Raw genomic sequence first — 22,712 nt, forward strand, 5'->3', positions numbered from 1 at the left:
GTCTCGCTCCATCCACCAACGCCACGTTGCACCACAGACTGTCCAGGAGTTGGCGGATGCTTTAGTCCAGGTCTGGGAAGAGATCCCTCAGGAGACCATCCGCCACCTCATCAGGAGCATGCCCAGGCGTTGTAGGGAGGTCATACAGGCACTTGGAGGCCACACACACTACTGAGCCTCATTTTGACTTGTTTTAAGGACATTACATCAAAGTTGGATCAGCCTGTAGTGTGGTTTTCTACTTTAATTTTGAGTGTGACTCCAAATCCAGACCTCCATGGGTTGATACATTTGATTTCCATTGATAATTTGTGTGATTTTGTTGTCGGCACATTCAACTATGTAAAGAAAAAAGTATTTAATAAGAATAGTTCATTCATTCAGATCCAGGATGTGTTATTTTAGTGTTCCCTTTATTTTTTTGAGCAGTGTACATACCACAACACCTCCCCCGTAGACATTCCTGTCTTTTCTGTAGATGTTATATCCTTGTTTCCCTACTGCTGTGTCATCGAAGGTGCTGTCTTAAGTGAGTCTCAGTAATGGCTAATATATTAATATGACCTAAGATTAGCAAATACTAATCTCATGCACTTGGGTTCTGAGGCTACATATTTATATCAGCTAACTTTAAACTTTTCCTGGGTAGCTTATGTAAAACTGAACTCAATGATAATAGGTTGTATTTCTACTAATTATATTTCTGATAACGTTATACAGTAGACTCCGAGTGAGGGTGGTTTTGGTTCCAACACCCAGTCATTACAGGATGAATTCCAGAAATACCAAAGTGTATGTAAAAATTATGCAATGGACGATAGCTGACATGACAGATATTTTATTTAGATAGTGGCCGATAAAACCACCCAAGCACGACGCCCATCTATAAAGAATTTCCACATGACAAAAGCACAACATTGACTTTGATGTACAAAACAAATGATACAGTATATAAATACTTGGCCATATAAGAGCAGCACTGTAATTGCTCAGTGGCCTTGTGTCCGCCCTGAGATTGAAAGGTTGGGAGTTTGATCCCCGGCCGCATCATACAAAGAGACTAAGAATGGGACACCATGCGTCGCTGCCTGGCACTCAGCATTAAGAAGATAGATTTTGGGTAAGGCCCTACGATAGACTAGCATCCTGTCCAGGGGGGTATACTTGTACGTCAAGCTAGCTCAGGAGATCTGCTCCTATGAGCCGTTCCAGCTAGCTCATGAAAGGCTACTTACTGTATTTACTCTGGGTTGTTTGAAATGCAGTATCCCCTTAAAGTTTGTTGAAATAGAAAAGCACTCCATTTTAATTTCTGCATTATGCTTAAGAGGGCAAAAATATGAAAAGGCATCCATTTGAGGAGCTCAGGTTTAGCACAAAAACAAAACAATGACCTTAAAACCCTGTGCTCATTAACAGCCTCTCAGATGACACCTGTGTGTGAAACCAAAATTCCAAAGCCACCTTTTAATATCAGTCCAGACAAAGTGAATGGCAAGAGCGAAACTTTCAACCTGAAGCAAAAAAAAACTCAACGCATAGCCTACAGTAGGGCTTCTCCTACCCTGTTCCTGGAGAACTACCCTCTTGGAGATTGTCACTCCACCCTAGTTGTAACTAACCTGGTTCAGTTTATCAACCAGCTAATTATTAAAATCAGGTGCGCTAGAATAGGGTTGAGGTTAAAACCAACAGGACTGTAGCTCTCCAAGAACAGGGTTGGAGTGAAAACCTACAGGATGGTAGCTCTCCAGGAACAGGGTTGGGAGAGCCCAGACCTACAGGTTGAATAGAAAACTGATCAACTGCATGAAAAGGATGATTTAAGTTAAGGTGTAGGAGACAACTCAGGATATATGAGCTACTTCGTGTGTGGTTTGACAACCTGTAGTACATTACCATTACACAGTGCAGTTAAAGATGCACTATGCAGAAATCATGCCGCCATTTCCTGGTTACTAATAGTTCTCCTAATTTCAGTTATACAAGCAAGTATAGTGTAGATAATCATTGTACCATCTATACAGCTTTGAAATATATTTTCCATAACCAAAACTATATTTCCAGCTTGTGTACAAAATCAAAAGTAAAATATGCAAAAATTAAACTAAAGGAAAGCATAGAAATAGCGTACAAAGAACATATCTACCTGCTTCTTAGACTTGCTTTCAAATGAGAATGACAGAGCTATAACTCACATTTCTATGTGAATTTGGTCGGGTCGTCCAAAAAGGTACATATTTCAGCTTTAATGTGATCAACAAACTATCATTTTACAATAAAAATAAACGTGCCGGTAAATATGAACAAAAACTAGGTCATGAGGCGCACATTAGCTGGTTCCCACTGGTCAATAGAGAAAATGAAAAACCAACCTCTCTTCTTTGTTTTGGACATAAATTCTGTGAGTCTGCATGTGCAGCTGTCATTACGCAGGCACTGACTGACCAAAGTTTACAATCACACAAGCTGCATAACTAACACACCCGTGACCACATGCAGTTAGCTAAGGAGGCTCTCGGTTAGGCCATGCGCTGGGGCCAACCTGAGAGGGCTGGGAAATATAGCGGGGAAGGGCACAGAGCTTTGGTGTTTCAGCAATTTAAAACGATTTCAGCTTTGTAAGACATGTCCTCTTCCGAGATGCAAGTTGACCTCAGAGTACCCAGATGTGCATGTATGCATGAGAGGGCCGTTGATATAGAAGACAGAATTAACTAACTGCTCTATTTCAACTCTCCTGCTTCAGTTGAATAACATAAATACTTGTGCAAACCATTTTCTGAAGGCCTCGAGGCTAAAATAAATCTAAGAAACAAACATACAGAATAAAGAAGTTTTACACGAAATAGAAGATTCTGTGATGGTCGGTGGATGGGTCCTTAGTCCTGAATAGAAGGGGTTTGGAATTTATACTTTTGCGTGGACCCCTGTAGGCGGGTGTAAAAATGGAATGCAACAGACAGGGTAGCTGGCCACACCACTGCGATGGGGGTGCAGCACAGAAGGGCCTCTGACAGGCCCTAAAGTTAATTGGGTTTGTTGGTCCGTTTGCAGGGTGTAGACCAGTGTTTCCCAACGCCAGTCCTCCAGTACCTCCAATAGCATACATTTTTTGTTGTTGTAGCCCCAGACAAACTGATCTGATTCAACTCAATGAGGGCTTGATTAGTTGACAATAAGAATGTGTACTGGCTACAGGAAGAATGTGTACTGTTGGAGGTACAGGAGGATAGGAGTTGGAAAACACTGTTCTATACCAGGGTTTCCCCAACTCTGTCCCCCACCTGGGTGCACATTTTGGTTTTGGACTTATCACTACACAACTGACTCAAATAATCAAAGCTTGAAGAGTTGGTTATTCAAAACACCTATGTAGTACTAGGGCAAAAAAAGGAAATGTGCATCAGAGCCGCAGGACCGAGTTCGGAGGAACCCTGGTGTAGACAGACACACTCTTTAGAAGACAGAGATAAGGGCGAAGACCCCGTAGAGGAGGGCACAGGGGTACGCCACCAGAAGCTGCTGTCCGTCCATGGCCAGGGCCGAGATGAAGATCTTGGAAGCAGAGAAACTGCACCAGCCAATTATCGTGGCTGCGATGATTATTCCAAACATGCCTCTGAAAAAGGTAAATAAAGTTAGATCAGTTAGTAAACTGTTGGCATGGACCCGGACCACCAAACCCACTACCATTGCAGAAAAAAATATCATAGGGCAAACACTGGTTTGGTTTGATTAAGATAATTGCACTTTAATACTCCATAAACAAACAAATAGAGCATCAAAAGTCAAAGGCTGATTATAAAATTGTTGTGCACCACCTGACACGTACAATACACAGGTACGCTCTATTGTAGTGACACAGGACCTTACCATATTGAGCTAACCTCTTCTCAGGCCCATGTTTGTACTTACTGTAAAGACAAGATGACTCCGAAGCTGGCAAGGAGGATCATGGGTAGCAGGCAGTAGCCCAGTACGCTGGCGACACAACCAAACGACACGCCGGTCATGCTCATTAAGTTGAGGAGGCAGTACATCCCCAGGCAGCCGATGGCACTGATGCCGTACACATAGCCAAACTGGATCTTTCCTGTCTGTAGCAGTTAGACAGGAACATATAGACAACTCATCAGCCATCTTTTACATAGTCATCTCTTCCCAGTACAAACAATGTTATAGCACAAGGTCAAATTTCAAATACATATTGGTACTATGTAAGTGTTCAAGCGCTGTACTGCATCAATAGAACAGTTCTTACTAGAAGTAAGGTGGCTCCGAAGGCCAGACAGAACACCATGGGTCCAGCCAGGTCAGTCTCGTTCATAATGTTACCATCTGCTGCCTTCATTGGGTGGAGCACCGTCAGGGTCTTCTGCCAGATGTGGTCAAAGTTTATGCCTAATTCTAGGAGGCATACCCATGAAAGTATATTAAAACAATGTCAGATATAAGACAAAGGGTTGGGTGAGGGACAACTCAGTCATACAATAGTCTAAATCTAGTCTATAAAAATCTATATACCTCCTAGAATGAAATACACTTTTTACATTTAAGTGAGATTACAAGCCAAGAAAAAAGTATTTATGACGAGAACACGTGTCTCACTATGACACCACTGTATCAGATGAGTGGAGTGGAAGATGTATGCCTAACTCCAAAATAAGCTCCTCCCTAGCAGGATGGCCCTGGGGGCTCCTCCCTAGCAGGGTGGCCTTGGTGACTCCTCACTGACTGCAGACCCATTTAGTGCACACAGCAGGATAACTGGGCAACTGACTTAGACTTTCCCGTCTCAGGGGGAACGCAACATGGATACAGAACAGATCTCACTAAAGATCTAAAAGTTCTACAGCTGCACCATTGAGATCATCTTGACTGGCTGCATCACCGCCTAGTATGGCAACTGCTTGGCAGCTGACTGCAAGACACTACGTCCCAGTACATCACTGGAACCGAGCTCCAGAGGAATGCCCTAAAAATGTTCCAAGACTCCTGCCACCCAAGTCATGTACCGTTCTCTCTGCTACTGCACAGCAAGCAGTATCGATGCGCCAAGTCTGGAACCAACAGGACCCTGAACAGCTTCTATCCTAAGCCATGAGACGGCTAAATAGTTAACCAAATAGCTACCCAGACTACCTGCATAGACCCTTTTTGCACAAACTCATCACATATGCTGCTGCTACTGTTCATTATCTATCCTGTTGCCTAGTCAACTTACCCCTAACTTTATGTACCATCTACCTCAATTACCTCATACCCCTTCACATCGACTCGGTACCCGTGTATATAGCCAGGTTATCATTACTCTGTGTATTTATTCCTACTTATTTGTATATTTTTCTCTGCGTTGTTGGGAAGGGCCAGTAAGAAAGCATTTCACTGTTAGTGACTGGTTGTTTACGAAGCATGTGACATTTGATTTGAAGACATCTGAAACCCATCATTGCGCTCCCCTGACTAGAGGTCGACCGATTCATTTTTTCATAACCATCGATAATCGGCCTTTTTGGACACCAATTATGGCCGATTACATTGCAATCCATGGGGAAACTGCGTGGCAGGCTGACCCACCTGTTACGAAAGTGCAGCGTCAAAAAGGACCTTGGCTCCTTGCATCCACAAGGTAAGTTGCTTGCTAGCATTGAACTTAAGATTGAATGTTTTCTATAAGTTAACAAATCACTAGTTAACTACACATGGTTGATGATATTACTAGTTTAACTAGCTTGTCCTGCGTTGCATATAATCAATTGCGGTGCCTGTTAATTTATCATCGAATCACAGCCTTGTTCAATGTCACCAAACGGGTGATGATTTAACAAAAGTGCATTGCCGAAAAAAGCACAATCTTTGCACAAATGTACCTAACCATAAACATCAATGTCCTGTTTAAAATCAATACACAGAAGTATTTATTTTTAAACCTGCATGTTCAGTTAAGAAATTCATGTTAGCAGGCAATAATAACTAGGAAAATTGTGTCACTTCTCTTGCGTTCAGTGCAAGCAGTCAGGGTATATGCAACAATTTACTTGGCTCGTTTCGAACTAATTTGCCAGAATTTTACATAATTATGACATAACATTGAAGGTTGTGCAATGTAACAGAAATATTTAGACTTAATATTTAGACAGTATTTCACTGAAAGAATAAACATTTTGTTTTCGAAATTATAGTTTCCGGATTTGACCATACTAATGACCAAAGGCTCGTATTTGTGTGTTTATTATAATTAAGTCTATGATTTGATAGAGCAGTCTGACTGAGCTGTGGTAGGCAGCAGCATGCTGGTAAGCATTCATTCAAACTGTACTGCGTTTGCCAGCAGCTCTTAGCAATGCTTGAAGCACAGCGCTGTTTATGACTTCAAGCCTATCAATTCCCGAGATTAGGCTGGCAATACTAAAGTGCATATAAGAACATCAAAAGGTATATGAAATACAAATGGTATAGAGAGAAATAGTCAACACGTCATAATTCCAATAACTACAACCTAAAACTTAACTGGGAATATTGAACCACCAGCTTTCAGATGTTCTCATGTTCCAAGAAAGGAATTTAAATGTTTACTTTTTTTTTTTTTACATGTCACATATTGCACTTACTTTCTTCTCCCAACATTGTTTTTGCATTATTTAAACCTAAAGTGAAAATGTTTCATTATTTATTTATTTGAGACTAAATAGATTTTATTTATTTATTATATTAAGTTAAAATAAAAGTGTTAATTCAGTATTGTTGCAATTGTCATTATTACAAATATATAAATAAATAAAATATAATCCGATTAAATCGGTATCGGCTTTTTAAAACGCCAATAATCGGAATCGGCGTTGAAAAATCATAATCGGTCGACCTCTACCCCTGACCTCTGCCCACTCTTTCACCTTGAGGAAATTCCAGTCTTTCATTCCCCCAATCAATCACCAGTATGAAGCCCCCGTGCTCTGGCATATGTCTGAGAGTATAGGATCCAATCGAAAAGCTCCACTTGGCTTCTGATAGATCAAGTGGAATTTGTGCCATATTGCTTAAAACGAGCCAATCCTCTCAGATCAACAAAGGTGCCTAGGGAGGTGGATGAAAGGGCTTGATTTGGGATAAAGCATTCTTTACCACCCCTTTCCCCTGTGGAGTCTCACCAACGGGTTATCCTTACCCTCCAGCAGCGGGGGCTCGTCGTCAAAGCTGCTGCCGTACATGGACTGTGTGGGGGAAGGTGTGAAGGCCGGTGTGGGCTGGTAGATCTGGCCGGTGTAGGGCTGCTGAGGTTGCATCATCCCTGGGGCTGCGTATCCCATTGGCTGGGAGTAGTCATACTGACCATATTGACCCCTGGGGTGACACATAGGAACACTTCTCAGAACCCCTCCATGGCTTTATTAAACACAAACATGTCCCGTCTCAAGCTAGTAAGGAACATGGGAACAGAACTAACAAAACTGGCCCTTGCGAGAAAATGGAGGAAAAACAGCATTCTTTTTCAAATTGTTGACAGGCTTTTCTAATGTGTAGCTATTCTCAGATCACAGTGAGTTAGAGAAGTGACTCATCAAATCAACATTTATTGGTTGCATACACAGATGTACACAGATGTTCTCAGGTGCAGCGATACTCTAGCGTTTTTAGCGCCAACAGTGTAGTAATAATACCTAGCAATACAAAACGCACATAAAGTCAAATAAATTAAGCCCCTTTGCTTCCAGGCCAGCCTGATTCTTCGGGGCATGGAAACATTGCTCAATTGGTATCAAGAGACCTAACGAGTGCCAGGAAATTATTTCCCAAACCATCACCCCACCGCCACCAGCCTGTACCGCTGACACCAGGCAGGATGGGGCCAAGGACTCATGCCTCTTACGCCAAATCCTGACTGCCATCAACATGACGGGATTCGTCGAACCAGGCATTGTTTTTCCACTCAATTGTCCAGTGTTGGTGATCATGTGCCCACTGGAGCGGCTTCTTGTTTCTAGCTGATAGGAAAGAAAACCGGTGTGGTGACAAGTTGTGCGGTCCGAGATGCCGTTCTGCACACCACTGTTGCACTGTGCTGTTATTTGCCCATTTGTGCCCTGTTAGTTTGCACGATTCTTGCCATTCTCCTTCGACCTGTTTTCGCCCAAAGCACTACTGTTTTTTTTTTTGCACCATAATTTTCAGTAAACCCTAGACACCGTCATACATGCAAAGCCCAGGAGGCCGGACGTTTGAGATACTGAAACTGGCACACCTGGCACTGACAATCATACCACACTCAGTTGCTTAGGTAACTTTTTTTGCCCAATATAACATTCAATCAAACAGTAACTGATTGCCTCGATGTCTGCTTTAAATAGCAAGCCGCTGCCACGTGACTCACTGTCTGTAGGAGCGAACCATTTTCTTAAACAGGGTGCTACCTAATAAAATGGCCACGGTGTGTGTGTATAGATATACAGTACCAGTCAAACATTTGGACAACTACTCGTTCAAGGTTTTATTTTTACTATTTTCTACATTGTAGAATAATAAAGACAAAATATGACATAACACGTACGGATTCATGTAGTAACCAAAAAAAAGTTTCAAACAAATCAAAATCTATTTTATATTTGAGATTCTTCAAAGAAGCCACCCTTTGCCTTGAACGCTTTGCACACATTGCATTCTCTCAACCAGCTTCACATGAAATGCTTTTCCAACAGAGTTCCCACATATGCTGAGCACTTGTTGGCTGCTTTTCCTTCACTCTGCGGTCCAACGCATCCCAAACCATTTCAGTTGGGTTGAGGTCGGGTGTTTGTGGAGGTCAGGTCATCTGATGCAGCATTCCATCACTCTCCTTCTTGGTCAAATTGTCCTTACACAGCCTGGGTCATTGTCCTATTGAACAACCAATGATAGTGGGACTAAGCGCAAACCAGATGGGATATGGCTGCAGAATACTGTGGTAGCCATGCTGGTTAAGTCTGCCTTGAATTCTAAATAAATCACTGACTGTCACTAGCGGAGCACCCCCACACCATCGCCTCCATGCTTCACGGTGGAAACAACACATACGTCGAGCATCTGTTCACCTGCTCTGCGTCTCACAAAGACACAGCGGTTGGAACCAAAAATACCACATTTGGACTCATCAGACCAAAGGACATGTTTCCACTGGTCTAATGTCCATTCCTCGTGTTTCATGGCCAAAGCAAGGCTCTTCTTATTGGTGTCCTTTAGTAGAGGTTTCTTTACAGCAATTCGATCATGAAGGCCTATTCACGCATTCTCCTCTGAACAGTTGATGTTGAGATGTGTCTGTTACTTGAACTTATTTGGGCTGCAATCTGAGGCTGGTAATTCTAATGAACTTATCCTCTGCAGCAGAGGTAACTCTGGGTCTTCCTTTCCTGTGGCGGTCCTCATGAGAGCCAGTTTCATCACAGCGCTTGACGGTTTTTGCAACTGCACTTGAAGAAACTTTCAAATTCCTTAAATTTCCTCATTGACTGACCATGTCTTAAAGTAATGGACTGTCGTATCTCTTTGCTTATTTGAGGTGTTCTTGCTATTTTACCAAATAGGGCTATCTTGGGGACCCCTAACTTGTCACAACTGATTGGCTCAAGTGCAATGTGTAAAGAAAATCCACAAATGAATTTAACAAGGCACACCTGTTAATTTAAATGCATTCCAGGTGACTACTTCAGGAAGCTGGTTGAGAAAATTCCAAGCGTGTGCAAAGTTGTCATCAAGGCAAAGTGTGTCTACTTTGAAGAATTTGTTTAACACTTTTTGGGTTACTACATGATTCTATGTGTGTTATTTCATAGTTTGAGGTCTTCACTATTATTCCACAACATGGAAGAGAGTAAAAATAGTAAAAAATAAAGAATAACCCTTGAATGAATAGGTGTCCAAACTTTTGATGGGTACAAAATATTCTGAAAACATTTTTTTGCTTTGTCATTATGGGGTATTGTGTGTAGATTGATGAGGAAAAAATGATTTAATCAATTTTAGAATAAGGCTCTAACGTAACAAAATGTGGAGAAAGTCAAGGGGTCTGAATACTTTCAGAAAAGTGTGTATGTATGTATGCATGTATATACACACACACACACACACTCCGGCCGCCCCAGTCAAAGACTATTCTCTCTGCTGCCGCACGGCAAGCGGTGCCGGAGCGCCAAGTCTGGGTCCAGGTGGCGTCTGAACAGCTTCTACCCCCAAGCCATAGGACTCCTGAAGGGCTATATCATATATAAACCCAGACTTGGTGCTCCGGCACCGCTTGCCGTGCGGCAGCAGAGAGAATAGTCTTTGACTGGGGCGGCCGGAGTGTGTGTGTGTGTGTACTGTTTTACCCACTTTGTGTATATACTGTATGGGGGAGAAAGAAAATATATTTACAATTATTTCTACATGATATCTCATATATATATATATATATATATATATATATATATATATATATATATATATATATATATATCTATCTATCTATATCTATCTATATCTATCTATATCTATCTATCTATCTATCTATCTATCTATCTATATCTATCTATCTATCTATCTATCTATCTATCTATCTATCTATCTATCTATCTATCTATCTATCTATCTATCTATATATCTATCTATCTATCTATATATCTATATATATCTATATATATCTATATATATATATATATCTCATATAGAAATAATACAAATAGTAAATATTTTTTATTTCTCCCCCATACAGTATATGCACAAAGTGGATAAAACAGTACGTAAACATTATTCAAGTGACCAGTGTTCAATGACTATGTACATAGGGTAGCAGTCTAAGGTGCAGGGTAGAGTACTGGGTGGTAGCAGACTAGTAACAGTGACTACGGTTCTGGGCAGGGTACTGGGCGGGGGCTGGCCAGTGGTGACTGTTTAACAGTCTGATGGCCTGGCGATAGAAGCTGTTCATCAGTCTCTCGGTCCCAGCTTTGATGCACGCAGAAGAACTTGAAGCTTTTGACCCTCTCCACTGCCTCCCCGTCAATATGGTTGGTGGCATGTTCTCTGCTGTGCAGTCTCATGTAGTCTACGATTAGCTCCTTTGTTTTGTTGAAGTTGAGGGAGAGGTTATTTTCCTTGTATCACTTCTGTCTGAGTGCTCTCCTCACTGTAGGTTGTCTCATTGTGGTTGGTAATACATCGTTTCAGGAAGTGATGTCACTGAGTACTGCCCCAAATAAATAAATAAATAAATAAATATATATATTAGGGGCAGTACTAGGGGCAATATATATAGGGGCAATATATATATATATATGAATGACCTTCCACCCCCACCTGGGATATGGATGGGATATGGATGCCTGAAGAAGACCCAAGTGTCAAATCGTTGTTATAAATAAACATAACCTGGGAGCGTTTTCCTTTCTGTTTTCCATGAGTTTTCCTCCAAATCCAGCACCTTGATGTGCGTATGTTCTTCAGCTTTAGTAAACAGGCCTACCACTGTTTGGTCATCAGCAAACTTGATGATTATGTTGAAGACATGCGTGGCCACACACTTATGGGTGAACAGGGAGTATAGGAGGGGCTGAGCACGCACACCTGTGGGGCCCCCCTGTTGAGGATCAGCGTGGCAGAGGTGTTGTTGCCTACCTTCACCACTTGAGGTCGGCCCATCAGGAAGTCCAGGCCTGCCAACCTTGTCCAACTTTTTAGAGTATCAGACGTGAGCTGGAAATTGGATATTCATGTGCTTAAACATTATGGATCACACCTGGTTCAGTTCAGTCCTTTGAAAAGGTATTTACAAAACAAATAAAATATTCATACTGATAAGTACAGAACATATAAAATATATGTTTTGTGGAATTAGCACAGATTGTATGTTTATACCATTACACCATTACATGTTCAGTGTAGAATGGAGATAATTATCTATAACGTTATTCTTAGCACATGCCCCCAAGTTTAGTCTCTATAGTAGAGGAACGCATGTCACCTCTCACAGGGCCAGCTCACAAGTATTGGCTTTTTAGACACGGCTCCTAAAATCAACACTAAAAGCAAAATAATTTTGAAAACATAAAAACAAATGACTGCATCGACACAGACCAACCGCAAACTGGTTACACAAAGCTTAAGTAGGCTACCTCAAAGGGAATCTGACTGCTGTTCGCTAGAAGAGTCCGGTGTTTCAGCTGATGTAAAGGTGACTATTGGATTTCTTAATTCAGATTTTCGAAATTGATAAAATCTCAAATCTAGTGCAAAGGCATTTTAGAAGCATTGCCTCTTTAGCTAATACCTGACACTCATTCATTCTTCATCACGGAGTCTTCTAAACTCCCCACTTATTTAATGCCACGATATTTATATTTATTTTACTTTGTTATGCTTTTTGTGACGTGGATCATAATTAGTTACAGTCTATCAGGTTGCGTGATCCTCGTAATGTTACGTGGAAAATACAACTCATGGGACGCAGAATTAAATGTATCAAACTCGCACAAATTCAACCAGTTATTTTTCGTATTTACATTTCATTTCTTTCACTAGCAAATGCGAGTGAACTGCTGGCACTTTAGAGCCCACTGAATGTCCATCTAATGTTCGCTAACGTTAGCTTGAAACATTTAATGTTTACCTTTCCACAACACACGGAGTCGATAAGGGATTTGTCCATGTGTTTACGTACAGTTGTGTCGGAAAACTCAGCATCACAAAAAGCAGGAGGGGTAGACACGGGGTAGCTACGTCGAATAATGATGTATTAATCTCCATGTCCGTTGACACAAACTCCGTACATGTCTGCATGTTGCAGCTCGAGAATCGGGATGTTAGATATATTTTTCATTCAAATGTAAATACATATTTATATAAATAATCAGGCCCTATTCATTTCTGCATACTTTTAACTCGGATCTCGTACATGAACAGAATTGCGTAGTTGGTACGCAAAATGCGGGCATGTTGGCAGGTCTGCAAGTTGCACAGGGAGGGGTTCAGACCCAGGGCCCTGAGCTTAGTGATGAGTTTGGAGGGCACTATGGTGTTGAAGGCTGAGCTGAAGTCGAACAGCATTCTTACAAAGGTGTTCCTCTTATCCAGGTGGGATAGGGAAGTGCAATGGTGATTGTGTCATCCATGTCGGTTAAATCTGTCATTCTGCCCCTGACCAAGGCAGTTAACCCACTGTTCCTAGGCCGTTGTTGAAAATAAGAATTTGTTCTTAACTGACTTGCCTAGTTAAATAAAGATACAATAAATTTAAAAAAGGTGGAAGTGATACATACAGTCCTTAACTTGCCTCTCAAAGTACTTCATGATTAATGCACTGTTAACAGGTTGACAAAACTTACTGTTTGTAGGGATCTTCTGTGTTACTGTAGCCATATCCAGCAGGTTGCCCGTGGTCATCTACACTGTAGCTGGACTGGTAGAAATCTGTGTTGAGGTTGTCAAACCCTGACCCTGACATTTCTGACCGTCTGCAAAAAACAAATGGTTCACTAAGAATAGTAAGGCTGGAGGAGAAAATTGTCAACGGTATTCAATAGATGGCATAGGTATCTGGGATAGTTCTTGTGTGCCTTGTACTTATTCCTGCCCTTCGTCCTTTCAAGTAACTAGCTAAATCAGATTAGCCTAATGAGATGGCAAACGTTAGCTAGAAAAGCAGCATTTTGGGGAACGCCATTCGCTAACTTTCAAGACGTTAATCCATCTGAACAGTGACAGTGATGTTGTGCAATCATACCAAACTCTAAGGATTCCGTTTTCATTTGGGATAATAGCTAGCTAGTTGCAACAGCTAATAATGTCGGTGCAGCGAAGATACTGATAACCAACACCTTCGCCTGGAAACCCAAAGTTGAATTACATTGAATTCTACGTCGGGCTGAAATGAATGTTTGAATCAGGAAAGTTTACTCTCACATTCCTACCGACAAAAAGGACCATCCGCACGGACAACCAGTAAAGTACGTGAAAATATAATTGTATTCAACATTCTGATTTGTAGACGTCATGAGAGGTACCTTTCTTGATTCAAACGATAATTTCTCCACGATATAGAATTCAACGTAATTTAATGTCTAGTTTCCAGGCAACTAACGCCTTAGTTTGTGGTTGCACTCTTTACTGCTGCTAGATTGGCAAATACTGTATTTACGTCAGTTGCCAATTTTAGGCTGCATTTACAGGTAGCCCATTCTTTTCTTTTTTTTACACCAATAGGTATTTTGACAAGTCACATCAGATCTTTTTCAGAAGTGATTGAGCAAAACGCCAATTAGTGAAAACAAGATCAGAATTGAGCTGCCTGTGTAAAAGTACCCAGGCAGACTTAGCTAACGTTAGCTTTATTCAGGAGTTCAATGAAAATATAGCTAGCTAAGGTTCGTTTTTTAACTACGCAATTCGGCACCTGGCTTGACGGTAAAGTTATTGTTGGGTAACATTAGTTAGCAAACTCATTTTGCTAGCCAAAGAAGTGACCAGCTAGCCAACCAACACAAAAAGGTGATAGGTAGTTTGCTAACGACGTCAGCTAGCTAGGTCACAGTTAACGTTAGCCAATAATAATGTAGCGCAATGTTAGCTAAATTAAAACGATATCTAGCTAACTCGTTGGTTTACTAAAACGGTGGTAGCTACCTAATTATCAGCTAACTATGCAAATGTATTTAAAGTTAACTAGCTGGCTGCTGCCTAGCTTAGACTTAGAGCAGAATGTCAGAGAAGCTGGTACGTTAGCTAGTTTATAGCACAACTGAACATACTAAATTAATGTGGGCATCGATAAATACTTAATCAAGCAATATATTTTTTTTATGTACTATGGCCTTTACAAAGCAATACTAACTGTTTTACCTGCAACGTTGAACAATTCAACTCTGGACTCCGCCAACTTAGCTACGTGTCAAGAGAATAATATCAGCGTCTCATCAGCAACACTAAAACAGTACTTCCGGGTCACGTATTCCGAACATTTTTTAAATAAACGTCCTTCACGTAATAGTAGAAAAGTGTCAATAACTTGTATTTATTCATGTCATATAAAAATATTAATCCCATATTTAAGTGACACACGCATTATGACACACACATGGACTGTAAAGTCCATGGAGAATAAGAGCATCTCCTCCCAGCTGCCCACTGCACTGAGGCTAGGAAACAATGTCACCACGGATAAATCCACTATAATTGAGAATTTCAATAAGCATTTTTCTACGGCTGGCCATGCTTTCCACCTGGCTACCCCTACCTCGGTCAACAGCTCTGCACCCCCCACAGCAACTCGCCCAAGCCTCCCCCATTTCTCCTTCACCCAAATCCAGATAGCTGATGTTCTGAAAGAGCTGCAAAATCTGGACCCCTACAAATCAGCCGGGCTAGACAATCTGGACCCCCTCTTTCTAAAATGATCTGCCGAAATTGTTGCAACCCCGATTACTAGCCTGTTCAACCTCCCTTTTGTATCGTCTGAGATTTCCAAAGATTGGAAAGCTGCCGCGGTCTTCCCCATCTTCAAAGAGGGAGGAACTCTATTCCGAAACTGCTACAGACCTATATCTATCCTACCCTGCATCTCTAAGGTCTTCGAAAGCCAAGTTAACAAACAGATTACCGACCATCTTGAATCCCACCGTACCTTCTCTGCTATGCAATCTGGTATCAGAGCTGGTCATGGGTGCACCTCAGCCACGCTCAAGGTCCTAAACGATATCGTAAACACCATCAATAAGAGACAATACTGTGCAGCCGTATTCATCAACCTGGCAAAGGCTTTCGACTCTGTCAATCACAACATTCTTATCGGCAGACTCAACAGCCTTGGTTTCTCAAATGACTGCCTCGCCTGGTACACCAACTACTTCTCTGATAGAGTTCAGTGTGTCAAATCGGAGGGCCTGTTGTCCGGACCTCTGGTAGTCTCTATTGGGGTGCCACAGGGTTAAATTCTCGGGCCGACTCTCTTCTCTGTATACATCAATGAAGTCGCTCTTGCTGCTGGTGATTCTCTGATCCACCTCTACGCAGACGACACCATTCTGTATACTTCTGGCCCTTCTTTGGATACTGTGTTAACGATGAGCTTCAATGTCATACAACTCTCCTTCCGGGGCCTCCAACTGCTCTTAAATGCAAGTTAAACTAAATGTATGCTCTTCAACCGATCACTGCCCACACCTGCCCGACCGTCCAGCATCACTACTCTGGACGATTCTGACTTAGAATATGTGGACAACTACAAATACCTATGTGTCTGGTTAGACTGTAAACTCTCCTTCCAGACTCACATTAAGCATCTCCAATCCAAAATTAAATTTAAAATTGGCTTCCTATTTCTCAACAAAGAATCCTTCACTCATGCTGCCAAACATACCCTCGTAAAACTGATCATCCAACCGATCCTTGATTTCGGCGATGTCATTTACAAAATAGCCTCCAACACTCTACTCAACAAATTAGGTGCAGTCTATCACAGTGCCATCCGTTTTGTCACCAAAGCCACATATACTACCCACCACTGCGACCTGTACGCTCTCGTTGGCTGGCCCTCGCTTCATACTCGTCGTCAAACCCACTGGCTCCAGGTCATCTACAAGTCTTTGCTAGGAAAAGCCCCGACTTATCTCAGCAGCACCCACCCGTAGCACGCACTCCAGCAGGTATATTTCACTGGTCATCCAAAAAGCCCATTCCTACTTTGGCCGCCTTTCCTTCCAGTTCTCTGCTGCCAATGACTGGAACGAACTGCAAAAATCACTGAAGCTGGAGTCTCATATCTCCCTCACTAACTTTAAGCACCAGCTGTCAGAGCAGCTCACAGATTACTGCACCTGTACCTAGCCCATCTGTAAATAGCCCATCCGTAAACAGCCCATCCAACTACCTCATCCCCATACTGTATTTATTTATTTATCTTTCTCCTTTGCACCCCAGTATCTCTACTTGCACATTCATCTTCTGCACATCTATCACTCCAGTGTTTAATTGCTATATTGTAAATACTTTGCCACCATGGCCTATTTATTGCCTTACCTCCCTTATCTTACCTCATTTGCACACACTGTGTATAGACTTTTTCTACTGTATTATTGACTATATGTTTGTTTATTCCATGTGTAACTCTGTGTTGTTGTAAGTGTCAAACTGCTTTGCTTTATCTTGGCCAGGTCGCAGATGTAAATGAGAACTTGTTCTCAACTAGCTTGCCTGGTTAAATAAAGGTGAAATTAAATTTAAAAATATATATATATTTGGGTTTTAAAACATGTTCTAAGGTCAAATAAATGTCCCCAATGCAAATCAATGTATCTGAAATACTTATTAGCTTATAGAGCATAAACTATTCTAGGTGCTGCAGTATAAGTATTATAGGGAGTACTCAGTAGGGTATGTAGAATCTATATTTGGTGTCATTTCATGGGGCTCTGAATAATACGGAATGCTTACAATGAGGTGCCTGGACACCAGAGTATGTGAGTGGAGGTGAACGGTCGGAAATCCCGCTCATCACTCATGGTGCTCCACATCCAATGCTAACAACCGCTCTGCACTCACAGGAAAAAAAACTGCAGCTCCGAATTCACTCCATTCATTAAAATCACAATTTAACCAACACCCATCCATTTTTGTGAGTACCTGGAGCTACCCATATGATTTGAATAAAAAGTATTTTAATAAACATGAAAAGGTGAATGTAAGAAGCGCTCATCATTTCAAATAGGCTACATGTCATATTAAACAGCATATAAACACTAAATAGGTCAGTAGTCAGACAGGGAGCCTAAGAAGGAACGAAAATTAATTATTTAAGCTATATTATTTATATTATTTCAAGGCTATAGCCTACAAAGAAATGCATTGTGAAGTATTTGTGTAACGGTCCTGACCTGTTTTATGTTGTTTTTGTATGTGTTTATGGTCAGGGCGTGTGTTTTGGGTGGGCAGTCTATGTTTTGTATTTCTAGGTTGGGTTTTTGTGTTTGGCCTGGTATGATTCTCAATTAGAGACAGGTGTGTATCGTTTGTCTCTAATTGAGAGTCATACTAAGGCAGCCAGGGTTTCACTGGGGTTTTGTGGGTGTTTGTTCCTGTGTCCACACATGGACGGTTGAAGGTTAGTCACGTTTGTTGTTTTGTAGTTTTGTAGTGTCTTGTTTGCTGTTTTTCATTAAAAGATGGCTTATTTCCCTCAATCCGCATCTTGGTCCTATCCATGCTCCTTCTCGTCTAAGGGGGAGAACAACAATGACTACCTTTACAGAAACACCCACCATAACAGGACCAAGCGGATTGAGGAGAGAGAAAAGGAACTAAGGCACTGGACACAGGAGGAATGGTCTTGGGAGATCATGGACGGAAAAGGACCCTGGGGAAGGGTTGGAGAGAATCGCCGCTCTCGGGAGGTGAAGAAGGCAGCCACAGCCCAGGAGCGGTGGATTGAGGAGGCAGCACGTATGAGAGGCTGGAAGCCCGAGAGGCTCACCCAAAAATTTCTTGGGGGGGGGGCTAAAGGGGGGTGTGGTGAAGCCGGGTTGGATACCTGAGCCAACTCCCCGGGCTTGCCGTGGAGTAAGAGGGCGTCGTACTGGTCAGACACCGTGTTATGCGGTAAAGCGCACGGTGTCCCCAGTACGCGTGCTTAGCCCAGTGCGGGCTATTCCACCTTGCCGCACTGGGAGGGCTAGATTGGGCATCGAGCCGAGTGCCATGAAGCCGGCCCAACGTATCTGGTCTCCAGTACGTCTCCTCGGGCCGGCGTACATAGCACCAGCCTTACAGGTGGTGTCCCCGGTTCGCCTGCATAGCCCAGTGCGGGCTATTCCACCTCGCCGCACTGGCAGGGCTACGGGGACCATTCAACCTGGTGAGGTTGGGGAGGCTCGGTGCTCAAGAGCACGTGTCCTCCTTCACGGTCCGGTATATCCGGCGCCACCTTCCCACCCCAGCTCAGTACCACCAGTGCCTACACCACGCACCAGGCTTCCAGTGCATCTCCAGAGCCCTGTTCCTCTTCCACGCACTCTCCCTATGGTGCGTGTCTCCAGCCCGGTACCTCCAGTTCCGGTACCACGCACCATGCCTAGAGTGCGCCACGAGAGTCCAGTGTGCCCAGTTCCTGTTCCCCGCACTCGCCCTGAGGTGCGTGCCCTCAGCCCGGTACCTCCAGTTCCGGTACCACGCACCAGGCCTATAGTGCGTCTCAGCCGGCCAGAGTCTGCCGTCTGCCTGGCGCCAGAGCCGTCCTGCCATGACCAGCCAGAGCCGTCCTGCCATGACCAGCCAGAGCCGTCCTGCCATGACCAGCCAGAGCCGTCCTGCCATGACCAGCCAGAGCCGTCCTGCCATGACCAGCCAGAGCCGTCCTGCCATGACCAGCCAGAGCCGTCCTGCCATGACCAGCCAGAGCCGTCCTGCCATGACCAGCCAGAGCCGTCCTGCCATGACCAGCCAGAGCCGTCCTGCCATGACCAGCCAGAGCCGTCCTGCCATGACCAGCCAGAGCCGTCCTGCCATGACCAGCCAGAGCCGTCCTGCCATGACCAGCCAGAGCCGTCCTGCCATGACCAGCCAGAGCCGTCCTGCCATGACCAGCCAGAGCCGTCCTGCCATGACCTGCCAGAGCCGTCCTGCCATGACCTGCCAGAGCCGTCCTGCCATGACCTGCCAGAGCCGTCCTGCCATGACCTGCCAGAGCCGTCCTGCCATGACCAGCCAGAGCCGTCCTGCCATGACCAGCCAGAGCCGTCCTGCCATGACCAGCCAGAGCCGTCCTGCCATGACCAGCCAGAGCCGTCCTGCCATGACCAGCCAGAGCCGTCCTGCCATGACCAGCCAGAGCCGTCCTGCCATGACCAGCCAGAGCCGTCCTGCCATGACCAGCCAGAGCCGTCCTGCCATGACCAGCCAGAGCCGTCCTGCCATGACCAGCCAGAGCCGTCCTGCCATGACCTGCCAGAGCCGTCCTGCCATGACCTGCCAGAGCCGTCCTGCCATGACCTGCCAGAGCCGTCCTGCCATGACCTGCCAGAGCCGTCCTGCCATGACCTGCCAGAGCCGTCCTGCCATGACCTGCCAGAGCCGTCCTGCCATGACCTGCCAGAGCCGTCCTGCCATGACCTGCCAGAGCCGTCCTGCCATGACCTGCCAGAGCCGTCCAGCCATGACCTGCCAGAGCCGTCCAGCCATGACCTGCCAGAGCCGTCCAGCCAGGACCTGCCAGAGCCGTCCAGCCAGGACCTGCCGGACCTCCCTACGCCAGGACCTGCCGGACCTCCCTACGCCCGGACCTGCCGGACCTCCCTACGCCAGGACCTGCCGGACCTCCCTACGCCCGGACCTGCCGGACCTCCCTACGCCCGGACCTGCCGGACCTCCCTACGCCCGGACCTGCCGGAGTCCCTACGCCCGGACCTGCCGGAGTCCCTACGCCCGGACCTGCCGGAGTCCCTACGCCCGGACCTGCCGGAGTCCCTACGCCCGGACCTGCCGGAGTCCCTACGCCCGGACCTGCCGGAGTCCCTACGCCCGGACCTGCCGGAGTCCCTACGCCCGGACCTGCCGGAGTCCCTACGCCCGGACCTGCCGGAGTCCCTACGCCCGGACCTGCCGGAGTCCCTCAGCCCGGACCTGCCGGAGTCCCTCAGCCCGGACCTGCCGGAGTCCCTCAGCCCGGACCTGCCGGAGTCCCTCAGCCCGGACCTGCCGGAGTCCCTCAGCCCGGACCTGCCGGAGTCCCTCAGCCCGGACCTGCCGGAGTCCCTCAGCCCGGACCTGCCGGAGTCCCTCAGCCCGGACCTGCCGGAGTCCCTCAGCCCGGACCTGCCGGAGTCCCTCAGCCCGGACCTGCCGGAGTCCCTCAGCCCGGACCTGCCGGAGTCCCTCAGCCCGGACCTGCCGGAGTCCCTCAGCCCGGACCTGCCGGAGTCCCTCAGCCCGGACCTGCCGGAGTCCCTCAGCCCGGACCTGCCGGAGTCCCTCAGCCCGGACCTGCCGGAGTCCCTCAGCCCGGACCTGCCGGAGTCCCTCAGCCCGGACCTGCCGGAGTCCCTCAGCCCGGACCTGCCGGAGTCCCTCAGCCCGGACCTGCCGCCCCTTATCCCGGTGCCGCCCCTTATCCCGGTGCTGCCCCTTCATTTAGGTGGTGTTAGTGGGAGGGTGGTCATTGGGAGGGGGATAAAGAAGCGGGGATTGATTATGGTGGGGTGGGGACCTCGCCCTCAGCCTGAGCCACCACCGTGGTCAACTGCCCACCCAGACCCTCCCCTGGACTTTGTGCTGGTGCGCCCGGCGTTCGCACCTTGAGGGGGGGGGTTCTGTAACGGTCCTGACCTGTTTTATGTTGTTTTTGTATGTGTTTATGGTCAGGGCGTGTGTTTTGGGTGGGCAGTCTATGTTTTGTATTTCTAGGTTGGGTTTTTGTGTTCGGCCTGGTATGATTCTCAATTAGAGACAGGTGTGTATCGTTTGTCTCTAATTGAGAGTCATACTAAGGCAGCCAGGGTTTCACTGGGGTTTTGTGGGTGTTTGTTCCTGTGTCCACACATGGACGGTTGAAGGTTAGTCACGTTTGTTGTTTTGTAGTGTCTTGTTTGCTGTTTTTCATTAAAAGATGGCTTATTTCCCTCAATCCGCATCTTGGTCCTATCCATGCTCCTTCTCGTCTAAGGGGGAGAACAACAATGACTACCTTTACAATTTGCGAGTACGACAACAGGCTGGTAGGGACATAAAGCACTCACCATTTAAACAACATTTCTTTGTATTAAAACATTATAGACTATAAATTGCCCATATAGGCTGTGACTTAGAATTAAATACAAATTAAACCAAAAATGCCTTTTGAGGCTCAGTGCCCTCAAATTTATTTTTAAGAAACACGAGTTTCAGTCTCATGCGATGGTGTCTGGAGAGCAAGCTAGCAGCAGAGACGATCCTCTCCGCTCGCGGAGCCCTTGGGGATGCTAAACACCCTTCGGGCCACTCTTGCCAGGGTGGGCAGAGATGCAGTTTTTTTTGTCTTCTTCTATAAGTAGGCCTAAAGATTTTAATGCAAAATAACCTAATCAAAACGGAAAGCTCCTTGAAAGTGAGAATATACCAGGCCTATTATATAGATAACATAACAAAAATGAACTAAACTTTTAAGAGATCTGATTTTTTTTTGTTTTTAAATACTTTGCTACAATGACACACTTGATTAGCTACCCAACTCGTTCCTTTATTTTAGCTTGTGTATGTAACAAGTACACCATCATGCTTTCGGGATATGTGTCTTTTCAGATTCCACAATGATTCTTTAGTTGTGGACACTACATTACCGCACTCTCTCTCTTGCTCTTGGTCCTCATCTTAGTAAGTCACCTTGATTTTGCACCTTTGTCTTTTATCAGTTTCTTTATGAAAATATTTTGCGAACTCCATAACAGTAGCTAAAGCAAGGGGCTATAGCAGCACACACGTAGACTACAAATGCATGCTAGGCCAGGCATGCCCTGAGATCGTGAAGTGAGCGCTACTTGGAGCGGGGAGAGAAGGCTGAAGCTAGCCTTTTGGAATCTCGCTCTTCACTCCAGTCACATTGTGTGTGTTCTGCTCCTCTCTCCTTACACTCCAGCTCTGCTCCGCTCACATACTCCGCTGGACACTATATAGTAAAAAATATAGCACTGTACAGGAAAAATGATTATTTGTGCCGATGTTTAAGTATTTCTTTCAGTAATTGC

General features: G+C 44.9%; 1 protein-coding gene across 1 annotated transcript; it reads right to left on the reverse strand.

Moving 5' to 3' along the window:
* Positions 1–822: 822 nt before the first annotated feature.
* LOC129868233 (protein YIPF5-like) lies at positions 823–14,956 on the reverse strand. Its single transcript, XM_055942028.1, has 6 exons — positions 14,848–14,956; positions 13,335–13,463; positions 7,169–7,344; positions 4,265–4,410; positions 3,919–4,100; positions 823–3,622 (listed from the first exon to the last, which is right to left on the reverse strand). The coding sequence occupies exons 2-6, from the start codon at positions 13,451–13,453 to the stop codon at positions 3,460–3,462; spliced, it is 786 nt and encodes a 261-aa protein (XP_055798003.1). The 5' UTR covers positions 13,454–13,463; positions 14,848–14,956; the 3' UTR covers positions 823–3,459.
* Positions 14,957–22,712: the final 7,756 nt, after the last annotated feature.

Source organism: Salvelinus fontinalis, chromosome 13 (genome assembly GCF_029448725.1).
Source record: "Salvelinus fontinalis isolate EN_2023a chromosome 13, ASM2944872v1, whole genome shotgun sequence".
Lineage (NCBI taxonomy): Eukaryota > Metazoa > Chordata > Actinopteri > Salmoniformes > Salmonidae > Salvelinus > Salvelinus fontinalis.